This window comes from Nothobranchius furzeri, chromosome 16, assembly GCF_043380555.1.
Source record: "Nothobranchius furzeri strain GRZ-AD chromosome 16, NfurGRZ-RIMD1, whole genome shotgun sequence".
Lineage (NCBI taxonomy): Eukaryota > Metazoa > Chordata > Actinopteri > Cyprinodontiformes > Nothobranchiidae > Nothobranchius > Nothobranchius furzeri.
In genome coordinates, this window is record NC_091756.1 from 38699597 (window position 1) to 38718055 (window position 18459).

At 40.0% G+C, this 18459-nt stretch overlaps 1 protein-coding gene across 1 annotated transcript; it reads left to right on the forward strand.

Moving 5' to 3' along the window:
- The first annotated feature begins 3573 nt into the window (after positions 1-3573).
- On the forward strand, positions 3574-14109 carry LOC107387866 (probable phosphatase phospho1). The gene is made up of 2 exons (XM_015963101.3): positions 3574-3870; positions 13249-14109. Exons 1-2 carry the CDS (start codon positions 3689-3691, stop codon positions 14042-14044), a joined length of 978 nt encoding a protein of 325 aa, XP_015818587.3. The 5' UTR covers positions 3574-3688; the 3' UTR covers positions 14045-14109.
- Positions 14110-18459: the final 4350 nt, after the last annotated feature.

The window sequence follows — 18459 nt, forward strand, 5'->3', positions numbered from 1 at the left end:
TGATTTAGCTGCTTTCTGGTTCTTCTGTCTTTTCACTAAATCTAAAGTGATGATGGTTTAAATAAGCCCTTTTCTGTAGGTGTACTTCTTTTACCATGTAACCTAGCCCTGGCTCGCTGGGACAGATGTTTTGTCCAGCTGTTGCAGTAACTTAACGCTGTTGTCAAGACCGTTTCCGCTGTCCACAGCCGCCCAGCCCCCACATTCCTTTCCCCACCGCCCCAGCCCTGCTTTCTGTCTCTCTCCTGGAGCGGCTCCATTGCTCATGTTGTTTTGATTTCCAAGTGAAGGTCCACAGATAATGTTTTATGTTGTTTACATTTGTGTCATTTGGTTCCTTTGGCTGCTCTAAGTGTGTTTGGCCAAGTTTCATTGTCTTTTACTGTATGAAGTAAAATCTGTTGTGGATTTGAGCTGGAACTGGAGCATTTTTGCAACTCTTATTGGGTTCACCTTTTAGGTCTTTGTACCTAGAGTGCATGAGAATATTAGCCTATAAGTCTGGACAAACCTTTGCAGTAGCTGAAGATTTGCACATATTTACATTTATAGGATGGCTTGCCTGTCCATGGGAACATTAGACAAAAGGAGAATTCAGAGAGCTGTAATAAGGAAAGAAAGATGGGCTCAACACCTCGTCAGGCTAAGGTTAAAGAGAAGAAGAAGAAGAAGAAAATATAATTTCTATAGCGCCTCTCAAGATAAAAATCACGAGGCGCTTCACAAAAACAAAAAATGTAAAAATATAACAAAAGCATTTAGAAAATGTTTAAAAATATATTTAAATGAGCAAAAATAGACACTTGTGATTAAAAAATGTTAAGAAGGAGAGAGAGTGAACAGGAAAGAGGGAAATCAGTGGATCCTGAGGAAGGTGGAATAGGTGGGGAGAGCAGAATAAAGAGAGAGAGTGGTGAAGAAGGTCATACAAAAGCCAGCTTGAACAAATGAGTCTTCAGCTGCTTTTTAAAGGAGACCACCGAGTCCACTGATCTCAGGCTCAGGGGGAGAGAGTTCCAGAGTCTGGGGGCCACAGCAGCAAATGATCTGTCACCTTTGGTCTTTAGCCTGGTGCTGCACAACCACTAGGCTTTGATCACTGGACCTCAGGGACCTGCTGGGGGTCAAAGGGGTCAGATTCTGGTCCACTGTCCTGCATGTTTGAGATGTTTCTCTGCTTCAACACACCTGATTTAATGGCCACTGGGGCATTTGCAGAATCCAGGAGCAATGTAATGAAGTTAATCTTTAAATCTAAAATACTCACCACCGTTGCATGAATACATCAGTTTTCTGTCATGCTTTCTCACAGTCCAAACCAGTCTCTGAAGATGTTGCTTCTGTACAAACTGAATGTTTTTTACAGGAAACCATCCCTGCTGAAAAATGCCCAGAGGGCCGTGGAGTTTGGAGACAAAATGACATTACTTCTGGACCACAGATCGGAACAGAACCTGACCTGTTAAACTTTACCTTACGAGTTCACCCCAGTAGCAATATATGATACTGACTCTGTCCTCCCCCCTGAAAACTCTGTATGTTCTGTACCCATGCATTTTTATAAGAAAGATTAACATTTCCATAGTCTTGTATTTTTTTGACAATTAAAGTATTTTTCACATTCTTTTTATTCAGTTTTATTTTTACTGTTTTAATCATTTAAAAATGTATTTTTTTCTTCTTCTTGTGAAGCACCCGATGGTTTATGTGTACTGTAGAGGTGCTATATTTAAAACAATTCTCTATTTCCAACATGTTTTATTAGGAAGCAGTTTTATCAGCTGTGAATAAACATTTATAAAATCCCTATTGAAATGCACTAGTAATTGAAGCCATTCACTAAAGATTAATAAATTAAATAATTAATTAATCAATTAAATCTGCTGTTAGATTCTCTTTATTTCCTCTCATTTTTATTAGAACAGCTTGACTTACAGTGAACCTGAACCTCATCTTTACATGTCAAACGTCCAAAGGTGCAGTTACATGAATGCACCAGCAGGGGGCACCATGTAATACTAATGTGCAGTGTTTCAAATGGCCTCAGTTTTTGGTATTAAACTATGTAGTGGAATAATTTTCTGAAACACAAATGAATTATTTTTAGCTAATTCATTTTAAAATTGCAAATCTTATGCTGTACATCTGTGTGTTTGTGTGTGCTTGGGAGAATCAGACCCACAATCCCGTTTCTCCATCTTCGGTTTAGCCACCTCTGAGTCAGCTTCCTCTTGGTCCAAGAGACCAACCCTTGTGGTTTCATCCTCATGCCTGCCTCATGATTGTGGATGAGTAATGTGGGATTTTGTTGATTATTTATTGTTGATTATTATTTCTTTACATTAACAAGCAAAGAAGCATTTAGGCCCAATAAAATTTCCTGGAAGACTTTGATCTGTTTGGGTAGGCCTACTGAGCAGTGGGGGGAAAAAAGGCATGTAATTAATCTAGTGTTGCTCTTTTATGGCTGATTGCAAACACATTTTAATTCCTCGTGATCTAATAATTCCCATATCTGCTATGATCCGGATTTAAGTTTTTGGGATTAAAATTGTTTTAAGGTGTCATATATCCACCATAGTACATGTCCCAATGTGACTAGCTATTAACTTGTCAATCCGAGCACAGCTAATCTTTTCCAAACTGATATTGTTCAAGAAGTGCTCTAAAACATCTGCTGCTCATAATCATTCACCAAAACCCAACTTGTGCTATGTCTGTAAGTCTGCAATAAATCCTAAATCCATTTGTCGCAAATGAATTGTTGAGCGCCCCAAGGCCAGCTGAGGCTGAGTTCTGAGACGGTGTTGTGTTAGAGTTTGTCCCAGTCTTCACTCAGCATTTGTTCAACCTGCAGAATCAGGAGATATTTATAGTTGTTGATGCTTTAAGTCACAATTTATGTTTAATATAGTTCCAACTTTTTTTATCAAAGCAAAACATTGCAGATTATTATACAATGAAGGTAGATTTCAAACTTTACTAATCTAATAGCAATATTAACCATGCCTGAAGATAATAGTTTCCATTAATAAAATACTTGTGATTAGACAAAATCACAAAATATGTTACAATTTCTATTACATTCTAATAAGAGTTAATAAACATGTGAATTGTACATTCTGGTCTATCACTATTTGCTTTTGCAAAAGAATTAAGTTCGCTTTTGCAGTGTTTCAGTACAAAGTGGAGTTTCTCATCATTTTTTATTGTAAAACGTGTTTCCCCACGTTTCATTTAAACAAGTCCCTTCATAATTTCACATTTCTGAAGGTCATGCTCATAGAAGAAACAAGGGGCTGTGGTCTGAATGTTATTGGGTTCAAAATTTAGGATATTAAAAGGGAGCCAACTTCAGGATTCACCAAAGATGTTTTAGATTAATAATTACTATAACAAGACATTATACGTGTAAAGCATGGAACAGTTGAATCAGACATCTGAACATGCTGTTCCCTGTGATGGAATCTGAAATCTATAAATTTATGGGATCTCTGGGAGCAGGCACGTTGCGAAAGCTACAAAATAAAAGGTCATTCATAAAAAAATATTTTGCAACATGTTTCTGTCTTTGCATTCTCATTTTGGGAACACATTTTTTGTTATTTACCTAACGGGATTTTAATATTGAACGATGCAAGGACAAAGCTCGAAGTTTTCCTAATGTTTTCTTGCTGAAAGACGAGAGATGCTTTTATTTCGACTACTTCCGGCGGAAGTTATTTTTTTCACCGGTAGATTTGACGAAAGTGGCTTTAAATGGGGATACCCTCTGCGCTGCAGCGGGAGTCCACCGCGTCACTGGGATGCGGTTACCGGAGTCTGGCAGCTAGCAAGCCGTCCCCGCTCCCGTACCCTTCTCCACCAACGGTAGGCCTTTCGTTCTGACTTATTCCCGGTTATTCCGTTTGTGTGATGCTACACTTTGGTATGTTTCCTGTTATTCTTGGACTTGTTATCTAATGTTCCCGGCTGACTTGACTTCGGGCAGCTGCACAGTTGACTTTAAGCGGTAACCGGGAATAGCGCCCAGTGTTTAAAATTAGAAGCCTTAGTGTGTGAAAATGTGTCCGTTAATTACGCCGTTGCTATTTACGTCTGAGGTGGCAGATCGTGGCATAAAGATCGCTCGGCAGAAGTTGTCACACAGCAGCAGGTTACATCACATTAGGTAATGAGCAGGTCTGGTGATATGAGGACGTTGTGCAGACATCAAGACAAGTCCCCTTGTTTGACTTTGATTCGTTTAACCGTTTGATGTCCTCACTGCAGGCCACTCCATTATCCTTCCTCTAAAGGACAATCCTGATCTTTGACCTCTACAGTGAGTTGATCTGGTTCTGTTAGGTTGCTAGACAAAGTGGAGTCATTGACCAAATTTGGTCAAAGGTCAGAATTTTTTATTGGCAATCTTAAAACCTTTACATGCTTTCTTTCACTTCGCACTCCAATTAATACAGTGCTGTGAAACAGACACAGCCTCTTCATCTGTTTTTGCCCTGTGTTTCAGACCAGCAAACAAATACCAACAACGGACACTACAAATATGTTTTTCAGTTTTTATGTTGTTATTTTATTTATTACACTCAAAAAAATGATTGGCCCTAGTAAACACCAGCTATAACTTGTGTCTGAGTTATTATCAAAGTGGTTAACCTAAAATCAAATGTACTAAGTGTAAACCTAAATTAAGCCTCTTTAGCAGTGGTGGTTGTTTAATTATTTTTTTGGTGAGCCGTATTTATGCCATCTGTAGATGTTAGATATCTGTAGATGTTTAACCACATATCACCACTAGGGGATGCAAAAATTATCTTTCTTATGATAGAATCCACGTTTTCTGCCTCCACAATGAGGCTAAATAAAAAAGCTGAAAATAACTAAATACACATATATTAAATATTTATATATTCCTTGCATTTATAAGTTTCAGACATCACATTCCATCCTTTTTTATTTTTCATAATAAAAAGCTCCACGAGGTGTACTCAGCTGATCTAAAACAAAGAACAGTGAGCTAAAAAAAAAAAGAGGAGCCGGTAATTGTGGAGAGCTTCCGGTTCTGGGTGAACCAGCTCCTGAGCTGAGACTCCACTTAGTTTCGGTCACAAACCTCTACGCCAAAAGGCTCTCCTATTCTTTGTGTTGGAAGGCGGGATCCAGTGTGCATGCGCCAGTTAGCGTAGAGATTGCTGCGCCTGATCGGAACAGGAAATACGTCACAAGACAATTTGGTCATGGTAAATGTATGAAATAACAATTTTAAATTACAATTAATTGCAGATTCAACACAGCACTTATAGCTTGTATGATTGTTACTTTAATTTTTGTGTGTTTTTTTAATATTTTTTTTGTTTCTATTTTCTTCTTTCTCATCCTGCGAGACTGGCAGTGTTGACGTCCTAAAGCAGCAAACCTGCCCCAAACCATCACACTACCACCACCGTGTTTGACTGTTTGATCTGTTTCTGATCTTCAGTGTTGGTTTTATGTGATGAGGCACACATTTTTCAGAAGGTCCCACTTTTATTAAATCAGTTTATGCCAAAAGTCTTGGAGATCATAAAGATGTTTTTCAAAGTACGATGTACGCCATTTGCACCACTCTTTCATTTTTCAAAAGCCACTCATTCAACAGTAATTTTGTTTTCACTGTATTGAGAAGTTTTGGTTAGCTAAATCACACCCCATAAATGTTAAGATGGAAAATAATGCTATAAAATAATGATCAATGTTAAATAGCAGAAAAGGAAAATACTTGAACAAAATTATTAGCCTGTTAATTTTTAATTAGACAATAATCTATATAATTTTACTTTAATTTAAAGTGCACACATATGTAACATTTCTTTCAAGAGTCAACAGAAGAGTCACGCCTATATTTTATAACACTGCTGATCAGCAGCGCAGCACCTACTGGTGCAGCTCTGCTGTCTCACTGCAGGCATTGGAGTATGATTGTTTTAATTTTGTTACAGTGTACAAAATGTTGGGACAATGTTTTAAACGTGTAACTTCCAGTACACTGGAAATTTGATTAGTCACAAAACAAGTGCTGTTAAAGCTAGTTCCCGAGTTACACTTGTGAAACAACTTGCCCAAGAGTCTGGGGTTCCTTGAGGTTGAGTTTTTTAATCAATGTGATTGGCCTGCAGTGACATGTTGGAATATTTAATGTAAAAAGAATGATTTGTTTCTGTTAGCAATAATAAAGCACACCTAAAAACCTGACATAATACAGAAAAAACTGAAGAAAAAGCACATTTTGTGTTAGTTAGAACAAAGTTCTCATTTTACCTGTGAGTCAACACTTTGTCATATTCACTAAAATAACAACTACGTAGCCTTTGAAAAATTGATAATAATTTAAATAAAACATTCATCTGGATTTTTTCGAGGCAGTTTTGCAGCAATCCTCCTGCCATTTCAGTGCATTTATACAGCGGTTTCTGGTGTCGGTACAGTATCTGCTCGGGTGCAAGATCGGCTCGGGGTCCTTCGACTCCCGATGACGTCAAAGTACGGCAAACCGACTCGGACAAAATGCACTACACATCTATACTGTTGGAAAGAATTTAGCACTTTCGTTATTAAAATAATGTTTCTTAAGACATAAGTTTGTGTTTATAATGGTATTTGTAAAATAAAACACTATTTCTTATATATCTTATTCATAATGTTGAACTCCTCTTTGAGCACATCCCTTGGCTTGAAGAATCATAGGTATTAGCAACACCTGTGAAATTGTATTTGCAGGAAAGAAGTGTGTCCCGTTTATTTAAGTATTTGTGTTTAGAGTTGTTGACGTCTTGTCATAGACTGTAGCTGCTAGCCAAAACTCTGGAGTTAAAAGTTTTCTGGCTTTACTAAAAAACCTGTCTGTACTTATTTGATTGATGGTATTTTTACTTTCTATTAGACTCCAAATGTAATCATTTGGCACGTTTGTAATTCATAATTTGCAATAATGTAATCGGCGATATTAGCATTAGCATTCCTATGGGTTTTTCCATGTATATTAGCATTGCGCTAACCACTCGCTGCCAAATTGCAGCCTTTGAGATTAGAAAATCTCCTGGCTTTACTAAAATACCTGTCTGTACTTATTTGATTGATGGTATTTTTACTTTCTTTAAGACTCCAAATGTAATCATTTGGCACGTTTCTAATTCATAATTTGTAATAATGTAATCGGCGATATTAGCATTAGCATTCCTATGGGTTTTTCCATGTATATTAGCATTACGCTAACCACTCGCTGCCAAATTGAAGCCTTTGAGATTAGAAAATCTCCTTTTGTCACATCGCAATTTAATTGCACATGCAGTTAATCGTTCAGCCCTAATATACATGCAGCTCTATGCTAAAAGTGTATTTTCAAAGAGGTAATGATGGATTTCTTTGTAAAAGTTGTCCATCTTTCCAATAGAAAGATTTGCCTGGACCAACGTAACGTGATAACAACGTAACGTGATTGCGTATTTCCGTAAGGTTCATGTTCAGCCAATCAACTACTTTGACGTCATCGGCAGTCGACGGACCCCGAGCCGATCTTGCACCCGAGCAGATCCTGTACCGACACTGGCAATTCAGTAGTAGAGGCTGACCGATATATCGACCAGCAGATATATTGCGCCAATATATTAAATTTTTTCTGTATTGGCCATTTGCCGAAATTATCTTTAAAAGCCAATAAAAAAAATTCAACTATCTGGCACCTGTGTGGCTGTGCTGCCACTACTAGACTGAAGAAAGGGCCTGAAGGACCCCAACACATCGTTTTTTATAAATGTTTTGAGTTTGTTTTACATTGAAAGTTCAATAAATATTAAGAGATTTATTGATTTATTTAATTTATATCCCACACAATGAATGTTCAGTTGTCTTTCACAGTCAACGTGCTGCTATAACGTATAGATATCGACTTAGATATCGGCCATCCGCAACAAGATTCTTTGAAACTCGACATCGACCTTAAAAAAACATCGGTCGGCCTCTAATCAGTAGTAGCCTAACAATCTGTATAGTATCTAGTATAATAATTAGTAAAATAAATGGTCGATTTTAATCCAAATTTGTACTTCTTGGAAATGATTTTCAGTTATAGTTTCTTTATTGGTGTGTTGAACTCTTCACAGTGAATTCCACAGTTTCATCATGAAATCGAGGCTTGCTACACAACTCTTTCCCAATCTCAACTATGTACAGAACCTTTGTAGCATCACATTCCTGTCAGGGAATTTTGACACTACAAATACTATCCAACTTACATAACATTAACAGTAGCTACTGTGCATAAAGTTTAAACCATCCCTATAGTTTCTTAGACAGACATTCTTGTCATTTTTTATAGGTCTTAATGAATATTTCTCCACATTTTCTGGTTGTCTTTAAAAGTTTTACATTTCCTCTCTTTAAAAGGCAAAAGGCTGATGATGTTTTGTTTTTGTTTTTTAACCTCTGGAAGGATTTGAATGAAACTTTCAAAATATGATGACTGGATGTCCATTTACTACTGACTTGAGTTGAGTCGAGTCAATCTGAGATCACTAATACAAAAATGTACCTACCATAAATCCTCTAATATTGGCCTGTATTCAATTAACGGCCGGGTATCATATTTTGGCCGGTGTCGGAGTCGGCGGAGGTGAATAATGGCCGGTATTTTATTGTGGCCGGGTGGAATGTGGTAACAAGCAAGTACCACAGGGGGGGCGGTTGTGTCATCCGTCTCACTTTTGATTTGCCAGTGACAGACCGCGATTTGGCAGGTGCGGAGACGAAGAGGAGGCGAAAATTTGATATCAAGATCAAAGAGAACGTGCTGATTATGCTGCAGAACACTGGGGAGCAATAGGGGTTGTATGAACTAGTCGACTTCACTATAGTGACTTTTTATGCCTGTCATCGACTAGTCGCTGTCACGTGATAATGACCGGCAAGATGCTGCCCTCGGAAAAGACAGCAGCCTGCTGTCAGCAGGTGACAAGCTCCAGCGCATCGGGAGGCAACGCGCTGTGCCACAGCGTCGGTACTGACACCCGCCGTAAAACGGACATTTAACCAAATTGTGACCTTTTCTCTCTTGCAATTTAACATTCCCCTCACCCCCATCCTAATCTTAACCAGCTTGCGCATGCAAAGCTCTGATAGTTGACGCGTTTCAGACATCTGCGTCCTGAGCACGGCCACAGTAACATTATCAAATCAGGTGTTGCCACCTCAAAAACTAATTTAACACGCGATCGTTCATGTCGGCTCATTTCCTTTAATGTATTCTGTCTTTTATTTGCGCCTGATGCGTTTCGCTGCTGTGGAGCGGGGCTCATCACCTTGTCCTCCGGTGACGCACCGATCACTGATGCGGCCGCCAATCAGCGAGCACTCCGCTGTTTTTGCGGTCGTAGATCTTTTAGAACTGCAGTTAAAAGGTAACTCATAAGGTGAATATATATGAACCCAGGTAGCAGTTTTTCTTTAGGATTGAGAGGAGATGCAGGAAGATAATAAACAGACAGGACAGAAAAATAGTCAAATAAAAACAAGTTAGTTTTTGTACCTGGTGGTTGCAACAAACAGACACCATTGAAGGTAATCAGAAGTGAGGAAGAGAAAATGAAATAATTATTTTAATGTTTAGAGCAGCAGGAACTCCGAGAGGCTGCAGGCGCATCAGTGAGTTTGCGGCCGCTGCGCAGGGGGAGGGGGGAGAGGGCTGAAGCAGAAACTATCGTTGTTAAAAGAAATGTGCGTTAACTTAGAAAATGTGGGCGCAATTTTAATAGTAAAAAACTCCAACGAACCATTAGTTCATTTTGCTCAAATAGAAATAGAGGCCTGCCTATAATTCTGGTCCTCCTTCCAATAAAGGCCTGGAGCTTGATGAGCTTGAGTCAAATACAGGCCTGGGCCTGTATTAGAGGATTTACGGTATATCAAATATAAAGATATTGAGCTAAGGTTTTGTAGTTAATTGTTATCCTCAATATAAAGTGCTAACAGAGCGTGCAAGACGAGCCTGTCTAAAGTGTGGCCCGGGGGCCACTTGCTGCCCTCAGAGGGATATGTGTAGTCTCTGATTGCATTCCTAGAATGACAGAATTTTATCTTTCAAGCATCTAGAAATTTAGACCAACCAACTGTAGCAGTAGCAAAACATTTTGCTCCGCAGGTCTAGCCACCAGTGGGGATTGGTGATTTTTCTTTTGTAACTTTTTCTTATGCACCACACAGTTTGAACCCGAAAGTTTGAACCCGACGAACCCAATACCAAGTCCACGAGCACTTCCAGCAACAAAGTTGTTCCAAAGACATGCTTATTATTCACCAGTATATGCAAACTGCACACATACTTAACTGGAAGAGTTTCATCTGAACAATAGAATCTACGTTTCCTACCTCAACGAAACCCAATAACAGTAAGCCGCTAAAGGAAAAGCAAAACAATGCTAGTTTCATGAAGTCTAAAACATACGTTCAATCTTACCTTTACTGGTTTATGGTCATAATAATCCATGTTATAGTAAAAAAAATTCACTTTGTTCTATCGGGATAGTCCCACCGTCCCACTGAGGTGATTCCTGGCTGTTTGGGTTCTTTCTTTTTTTTCCTGTCATTTCCCTGTTCCCCAACAATAAAAAACTCCATGAAGTGTACTCAGCTGCTCCACAACAAACTAAGAACAGTGAATGAAATAAAATTAAATAAAATGTGCAGTTAACTGTGGAGATGAGAACTTCCGGTTCTGGGTGAACATCCTTAGTTGAGCTGAAACTTTACCCGGTTTTGGTCTCAAACTTCTACACCCAAAGGCACTCCTATTCTTTGTATTGGAGGGGGATCCAGCGTGTATGTCCCAGTTATAGCGTAGGACTATGATAGAGATTGCTGCTCCTGAAAGGATCACAAGAAGATTAGGTTGTGGTAAAAATGTGAGAGAACTACACTTAAATGTAGATTAACCACAGCACTTTATAGTCTGTATGATGTATAGATAATTTAGTTTAATTGTAGCCTTTTTTAATTTTGTGATTCCTAACTTCTTCTTCCTCTCCCTGTGAGTGGGGGGGACGGGGGACGCCCCCCACAACCCCCCCCCCCCCCCCCCCCCACCGGACAAGCCGACACTGCTAGCCACATTCCATTGTAGCTTCAGTGGGTCTACCATTGGCCTGAACTATTTTAGTTTGGGCCAATCACAGCTCTCTATGATTGTGGAGAGATATTGGGTGGGCTTCGCACCAGAGAATTTTGCATTTTTTATAGTTAAAAAACAGATTATGTGTCCCATGAGGACTTTTAAGTTGGCTTAAAGGTTTGGACAGCCCAGATAGGCAAGTATGGTCTGCATTTAGAATGTTCTCCTGCTTGTCATTAAGCAAGTTCTCTCATGAGTAACGGGACAGATTTTATTTGAAACCAATCAGAAGGTAATCATTACCTGTATCTAAAGGACTTTACTTAAACCTTTGTCAATAATTTCTGTATTCAGCTTCATCCAAATATGAAACAGATCTTTGGATGGATGAGTTTGAACTCTCAGGCCAAAGGTTTGGACACACCTTCTCATTCAATGTGTTTTCTTCATTTTTATGACCATGACCATTTACAAAGGGGCCAACAAGTGCTAAACTCTTAAAGACTGGCAATGAATTAGACTGCCTAATTGACTGTGGGAGCTGGTTCCAGAGTGACAGCGCTAGAAATGAAAAACCCGGTCTCCACAAGTCTGACACCTAGTACGAGGGACAACTAGCAGGCCCTGACCAGAGGAGAGTAGAGAGCGTGATGGCACATATCGTTTCAGGAGCGCTGCTAAGTAAAGAGGAGCGCATCCATGAAAGAAATTAAAAACAAACACCAGAAGTTTCAAATGCACCCAATGAACGACTGGAAGCCAGTGCAGAAAGGCCAGCACTGGACTGATGTGGTCCACTTTCCTGGCTCCAGTGAGAAACCTGGTGGCAATATTCTGCATCATCTGAAGACGACAAATTGATGAATGACCAAGCCCAGCATAAAGAGAGTTACAATAATCTAACCTAGAAATTACAAATGCATGGAGTACCTGCTCCAGGTGTACTCTCGCCAGCATAGGCTTGATTTTGGTCAGGCGTTGCATGTTGAAAAACAAGATCGGAATACGGAGTTGACGTGGGCATCCAAATTAATACCAGAGTCTCTTCTCACCCCCCAGGCTAGTGAAAGCTTGCTTCAAAAAGGGAGAGAGAGAGCCCAGATCAAATTTGGAATCCCCCGCAGCCTGCCTGTTGTTCTGATTAAAAATAAGGATCTCTGTCTTAGCCTCATTAACATGCAGATAGTTGGCTGCTAGCCAAAACTTAACTTTATTGAGACAGGACACAAGGGACATGATATGAAACATTGTATATATCTTTGGATTCATTGTAATTCAATAACCAACAACAGAAAATACAGTAATGGCATAACTTATTGAACTAAGCTTGAGAGCCTGGTATAAAAGCTGGAAAGCAGCATGCATTCCTTCAAGGAACTCTTTGCCTTTAATGTCTTTGGACTGCTGCTGATGTACTCCACTATCACAGCATGTTGTGCAGTGTGTGCACTTAAAAACTGAGAAACTACTGCTCCAGAACAAAAGTATGAAAAACTTACAGCTGTGTTTATTTAGCCAATTCCTCACTGTTATTATGCTTTTGACTAAAAATAGAAATATTGCTTTGAAAGAAAAACAATGCAATAATGGTGTTGAGTTACAATTTGTACTCCCATACGATGCCAATTTTACCTTCTAAGTCAAAGGTTAATTCCACTCATGGAAAAGATGTGCTGAGATGTTTTTGGCTCTGTTTTCACATGAGCTACGACATTCCTGTGAGCGAGGGAATCTTTGTGCTACAAACATTTCAAGTCAGTAAATATGGGAATGTTCCAACATTGGGAAGTGACTATTGGTCCCTATAGGAAAGCAGGAATGTTCTGCTGCAAATAGTTCATCAGCATCGGAGTAGATTAAAGATAATGTATGATACACGTCTTAGTTTGAGCTTCTTTTGGGTTGTTGCCTCCCGTTGAGTGTAATGGACATCCTGTTTATGTGGGTTTTCCAACATTTCCCCTTCAGTTATGGCCTCATTAGATGTGTTTATACACTGAGATTCTTTGTCAATGTGAACCACTCTGCTGGTATTTTTCGTCATCTTGTAGTAAACTATAACATCAATAAATAAATAATAAAGATTTTTTTCCATCTCTCTGTTCACAAAGGGACCACTCACCAAAGATGACAGCTTCATCAAACCCAGTCCACACACCACCACAAGAGCAACGCTTCCTGGTGTTGTTCGACTTTGACGAGACCATCATCAGTGAAAACAGTGACGATGCCATGGTCCGAGTTCTGCCAGGTCAACAGCTCCCCACCTGGCTGAGAAACAGCTACCGGGAAGGCCACTACAATGAGCACACACAGAAGGTCCTGGCTTATATGGCAGAGCAGGGCATATCTAAAGAATCCATCCATTCAGCGGTGGAGAGGATCCCCCCCACCCCTGGCTTCCTGGAACTCTTCCAGTACCTGCAGAGTCATCGGCAGGACTTTGAGCTGGTGGTGGTCTCTGACGCCAACATGTATTTTATAGAAACATGGCTGGAGCATGCTGGGGTGCGTCACCTTTTCAGGCGCATTTTCACAAACCCTGGCGACTTTGATTCCAAAGGCCAGCTTGTGCTCCTGCCTTTTCACTCACACTCATGCTCCCGTTGTCCTGACAACATGTGCAAGCAGTTGATCCTGCAACAATATTTGACAGCTCGACAAAAGGAGCATGGTGGCACTATCTTCCAGAGGGTGTTTTACATCGGCGATGGAGCCAACGACGTGTGCCCCTGCCAGGCTCTGGGGCCCCAGGATGTAGCCTTCACCAGGAGGGACTTCCCCATGCACAGGCTGCTGGTTGAGATGCAGCAGTCCAAGTCCGCCAAATTCAAGGCCAACATAGTCCCTTGGGTCAGTGGTGAAGACATAGTAGACTGTCTGGAAAAAATAATGAAGGAGAGATGAGACACAAGTGTGTACATATTTTTTAAAAGACGAGAGTAAAAGAGAAATGAAAATAATGATTTTAACCCAGTTTTGATCATTAGAACAGTTTATGGTGACATATCCTATCAGTCCAAAAGCTAACCTGATATCAAAGCCTACCTTAATCCAGTTTAATCATTTTGGTGAGTTGTGGGGGCATTGAGCTTAACCCCAAAATTCCACTATCTCCGCTCCGCCCTCCGCTGCCGCTCGCTTCCGAACTCAAATTATACTATACCCGCTCTACAACGGCTCCGTTCCGGTACGGAGACCTGAGGTGCGCAAACAGGCATGCACGGGATTTTCGAGATCTTGCGATACAGTCCGAGCAATAAAGCGGAAGTTAGATCCAAACACCCGTTGTGTGGGAGAAGCATCGAAATGAACTGTTTAATCTGCCCATCATTTGTGTTGAGAGATCAGCAGTGTTTGGATCAACAAAGTGTGACTACTTTGATAGTGGAAACTGTATTTATGGCTTATTTTTGTGCATTTAAAGTTCAACCGCCATTGATAGTTGTTAAAAATTGTTAAACCTGTGCATATGAAACAAAAAACGCTTTTTGTTTATCGATTTATTGTGAAATAACAGAAGTTGTGCTTACTCCCTTTCCTGTTGGGTGGTTGTGATTTCTGTCCATTGACTGGAGGTGCTCCGGCGTCCGGCAAAAATAGAATCGATCCTATTTTTGCCGGATGGCGGAACGCCGTGCGGCGCACTGCACGGCCGCAGTAGTGGAACAGCTCTGATTGACTACAACGGGACCGTTTTTGCTGCGGAGGTAGTGGAATTTTGGGGTAAAGATCACTTTAATCATTGTCATCTGTTTTCCACACAGTGAATGTCAATCATCTTGATTAACAACTCCACCCCTACTGTGTGAAAGCAGTTTACATGTATGTTTATCACATTTGTCTCCTTTATTAAGCTTTAATGACCCACAAGCTAAAACCGATCTCCTTCAAAGCCTTGGTGATAGAAACACAAGAAGGATCAGGTGCTGCAACGCCGTGTGTGTCAGGCAGGGACAAAGACAACGCTGAACAGGGATAAGATTACTGAGACTTCGGCTCTCTTATTTGACACCTAATCTATGGGTTGGTTTTACCAGGGTAGTCCACACCAGCAGGAAAATCAGCAGGAAAGCTGAAGCCATACGTCTGCTTTTTGCTCCATCATCAGACCCGATGAAGCAATGAAAATAAGCGGGTTAAAGTAGAAAGTTTAGACGCTCAGTCCGTGTGTAGGGACTAGTTTATGCCTGCTTCTTGTCTAAACTGAATAATCCATGAGTCAGAATCAGGTTTTATTGCAATATGTGCGTGAAATCACAACATTAGGAAATTGCTGCGGTACTTGGTGCAAAAGAAGATAAAAATAACACCTCATTTACGTTTACCTGTCCATCCTTCCATCCACTGACCGAATCCGCTTGTCCACATAGGGTCGCGCGGGGGTGGGGGGGTGATGGGGGGGGGGGGGGCTATCTCCAGCAGTCAATGGACAATCAGGCGGGGTGCACCCTGGACAGAGTGTATGTTTACCTGTGTTTTTTGTTTTTATTTTTTGGATTATATTTTGGCCTCATTCTTTCTCCATAACAGAGAAGGAAAACAATGTTATAACTTAAGTTCCAAGTGGGAAAAACTATAAATTTTTACATGTATTTTATATGATTGCTATTTAGTTGCACCAGGAGGCAAACGAATGAGGAAGTGTTGAGATTAATGTCAAAATGTTGAGGAAAAACATTTAATCACTGTTTCCAAAAAATTTTAAAAGTAGACCCTTTCCATAATGACCTGAGGAAGTAACCCCTGTTCTCCCTAGTTTGTTACTATTCAAATAGAGGACTTAATTTCCTTCAACCCGTCACAATAAGAGTCTCAAACCCACACACGTACTTTCTATGGATGTGTTTTCACTCATTGAACTATGAAAACTAGATCTTTTATTGAGTGCTAGGTGCAGCTCGTAGACTACTCCTGCAGCAGCGTCCACAGTGGAACTAAAAGGTCTTTCTTTATTTCTTCAAAACAAAAGCCTCAAATATAAGCATGTGCTTCAAAATTTCTGAAGCTTTCAAAATAATTTATTATTGTTGTTTTTGGGAAAATTCAGACTGTGTTTTGAAGTTTCAAATGTTTTTTAAGGACATGTATATTTAAGACTCTTATTTTGAAGAGTTGAAGAAAGTTTAGCCCTCGGGTGGTTATGATAAAAGCTAAATAAATACAGATGTGTTCAGGAGAATACCAGGTTGTTTTATCAGGCTATCCTTGAAATAGTCTTATTTTGACTTAAAAAAACACACTGATTTCACTTTATTCTTGACACCTCCTCCATGTTTATTTTTCCTCAGTGGCCCTAATACACTGTCTTAAATAACTACTGTCATTTAAGAAGAAGAAGAAGAAAATATCATTTCTATTGCACCTCTCAAGATAAAAATCATGAGGCGCTTCATAAAAACAAAAAATGTAAAAATATAAAAAATCATTTAGAAAATGGTTAAAAATATATTTAAAATGAGAAAAAATAGACAATTGTGATTAAAAAATGTTAAGAAGGAGAGAGTGAGTATAGGAAAGAGGGAAATCAGTGGATCCTGAGGAAGGTGGAATAGGTGGGGAGAGCAGAATAAAGAGAGAGGGGTTGAAGAAGGTCATACAAAAGCCAGCTTGAACAAGTGAGTCTTCAGCTGCTTTTTAAAGGAGACCACTGAGTCCACTGATCTCAGGCTCAGGGGGAGAGAGTTCCAGAGTCTGGGGGCCACAGCAGCAAATGATCTGTTACCTTTGGTCTGAAGCCTGGTGCTGTACAACCAGTAGGCTTCGATCACTGGACCTCAGGGACCTGCTGGGGGTGTAGGGACTAAGAAGATCACAGATGTAAACTGATACAGCTTTAAGATTAAAGTCCCATCGGTTGTCACACGCACTGGTGTGTGGAAAAATGTATCTTCCATATTTGACCCCTAACCCATAGGGAGCAGTTAGCTGCAGCAGTGGCTGTGCTCTGGGAACTATTTGGTGATTTAAGGGTTACTCTAACCCCCCTCCCCCCCATCCAACCCCTTAAAGCTGAGCGTCTAGCAGGGAGACATTGGTTCCCATTTTTAAAGTCTGTGGTATGACCGGGATTTAAACCCCAATCTCCCAGTCCCAGGGCATACACTCTACCACTAGGCCACTGGGCAGATTTTTGGGTGTTGTCTCAACTCATCCAGTTTGAGGTGTGCGTGCTGAAAAGCAGTAAAACAACAGTGTGTTTGTTAACGAATAAAATAGCAGGTGTCTAGAGAGTGTTGGGGGGGGGGGGGGGGGGGTCTGAGTCTTTGATGTTCCAGCTGGTCCAGCATTTAGGTTGGTGCTAAAAGTGTTATTCAGTGTTATTCAGATGAATGCCAGAATTCAGATCTCCCAGTAAAATGTTGTATTCAACTAAATGAGCTGTCTTATTCATTTGACTGATCAGCAGTCATGATTTTATTGTTAATTATAAAGCGGTAAAAGTTCTGAAAATGACCTTTAACCAGTTTTTCAGTGTCTCAGGGAGTACAGCGATAAACAAAGATAGTTGGAAACGTGTGTGTTTGCACTCTCACATATGCTGCTCCAGCATGTGTTATTTTTATGTGTAAGGTCAAAGTTCAGGAGACGTAATTTAAGATCTAATCTTTGTTTAGGAAACTACAAATCTAAACTTTCCTTTGCGTGTAGTTTTAATTTATATGTAAAAAACTAACCGTTTATTGGACCTGTTTGTGCGCCTGTAGCTATGTGCAATAAATATTCTCTGATTACTTGATATGGAAAGAAAGGTTAAAGAAGAAATGAAACTTGAGATTTTCAGGGATGCACATGAACCCCAGAGCACAGAATCAGTGTGTTGGAACAACCGGACAAATGTGTGTTAGATCAGGTTTGTGGTTCTCTGATCGCTCTGAGGTTTTTTCCTTCTAAATGTTTAAATGCATCACTGTACTGGGAATAAAAGCCATTATCAGACTGTATTTATTTAGTGTAAACTAAAATGTGCAATAATTTGCAAATGAACGACTGCATTAAAAATCATCTAAACTCATCTGATTTGTAAATGTTTTTTCTACATAAAGACTGTTAATGTGATTTTAATATTTTACTTTCGGTAAAGAATTTGTAGGTGCATAATTCTAATAGGATATTTAGTTTTAGGTTGTGTTTAAAAACTAAAGTCCCCAAAATAAAACATCTTAGTGCTGCCCCCTGTGGGTTGAACTGTGGCTACTACATTTTAAATTTGTGATTGACTGGGGCTGGTACAATTTCACGTCATCGGTACAGTCTCCTCCCACTCCCCCTCCCTCCCAGGATGGAAATTCCCCACACTTGGCCATGCCACTCCATGCCTC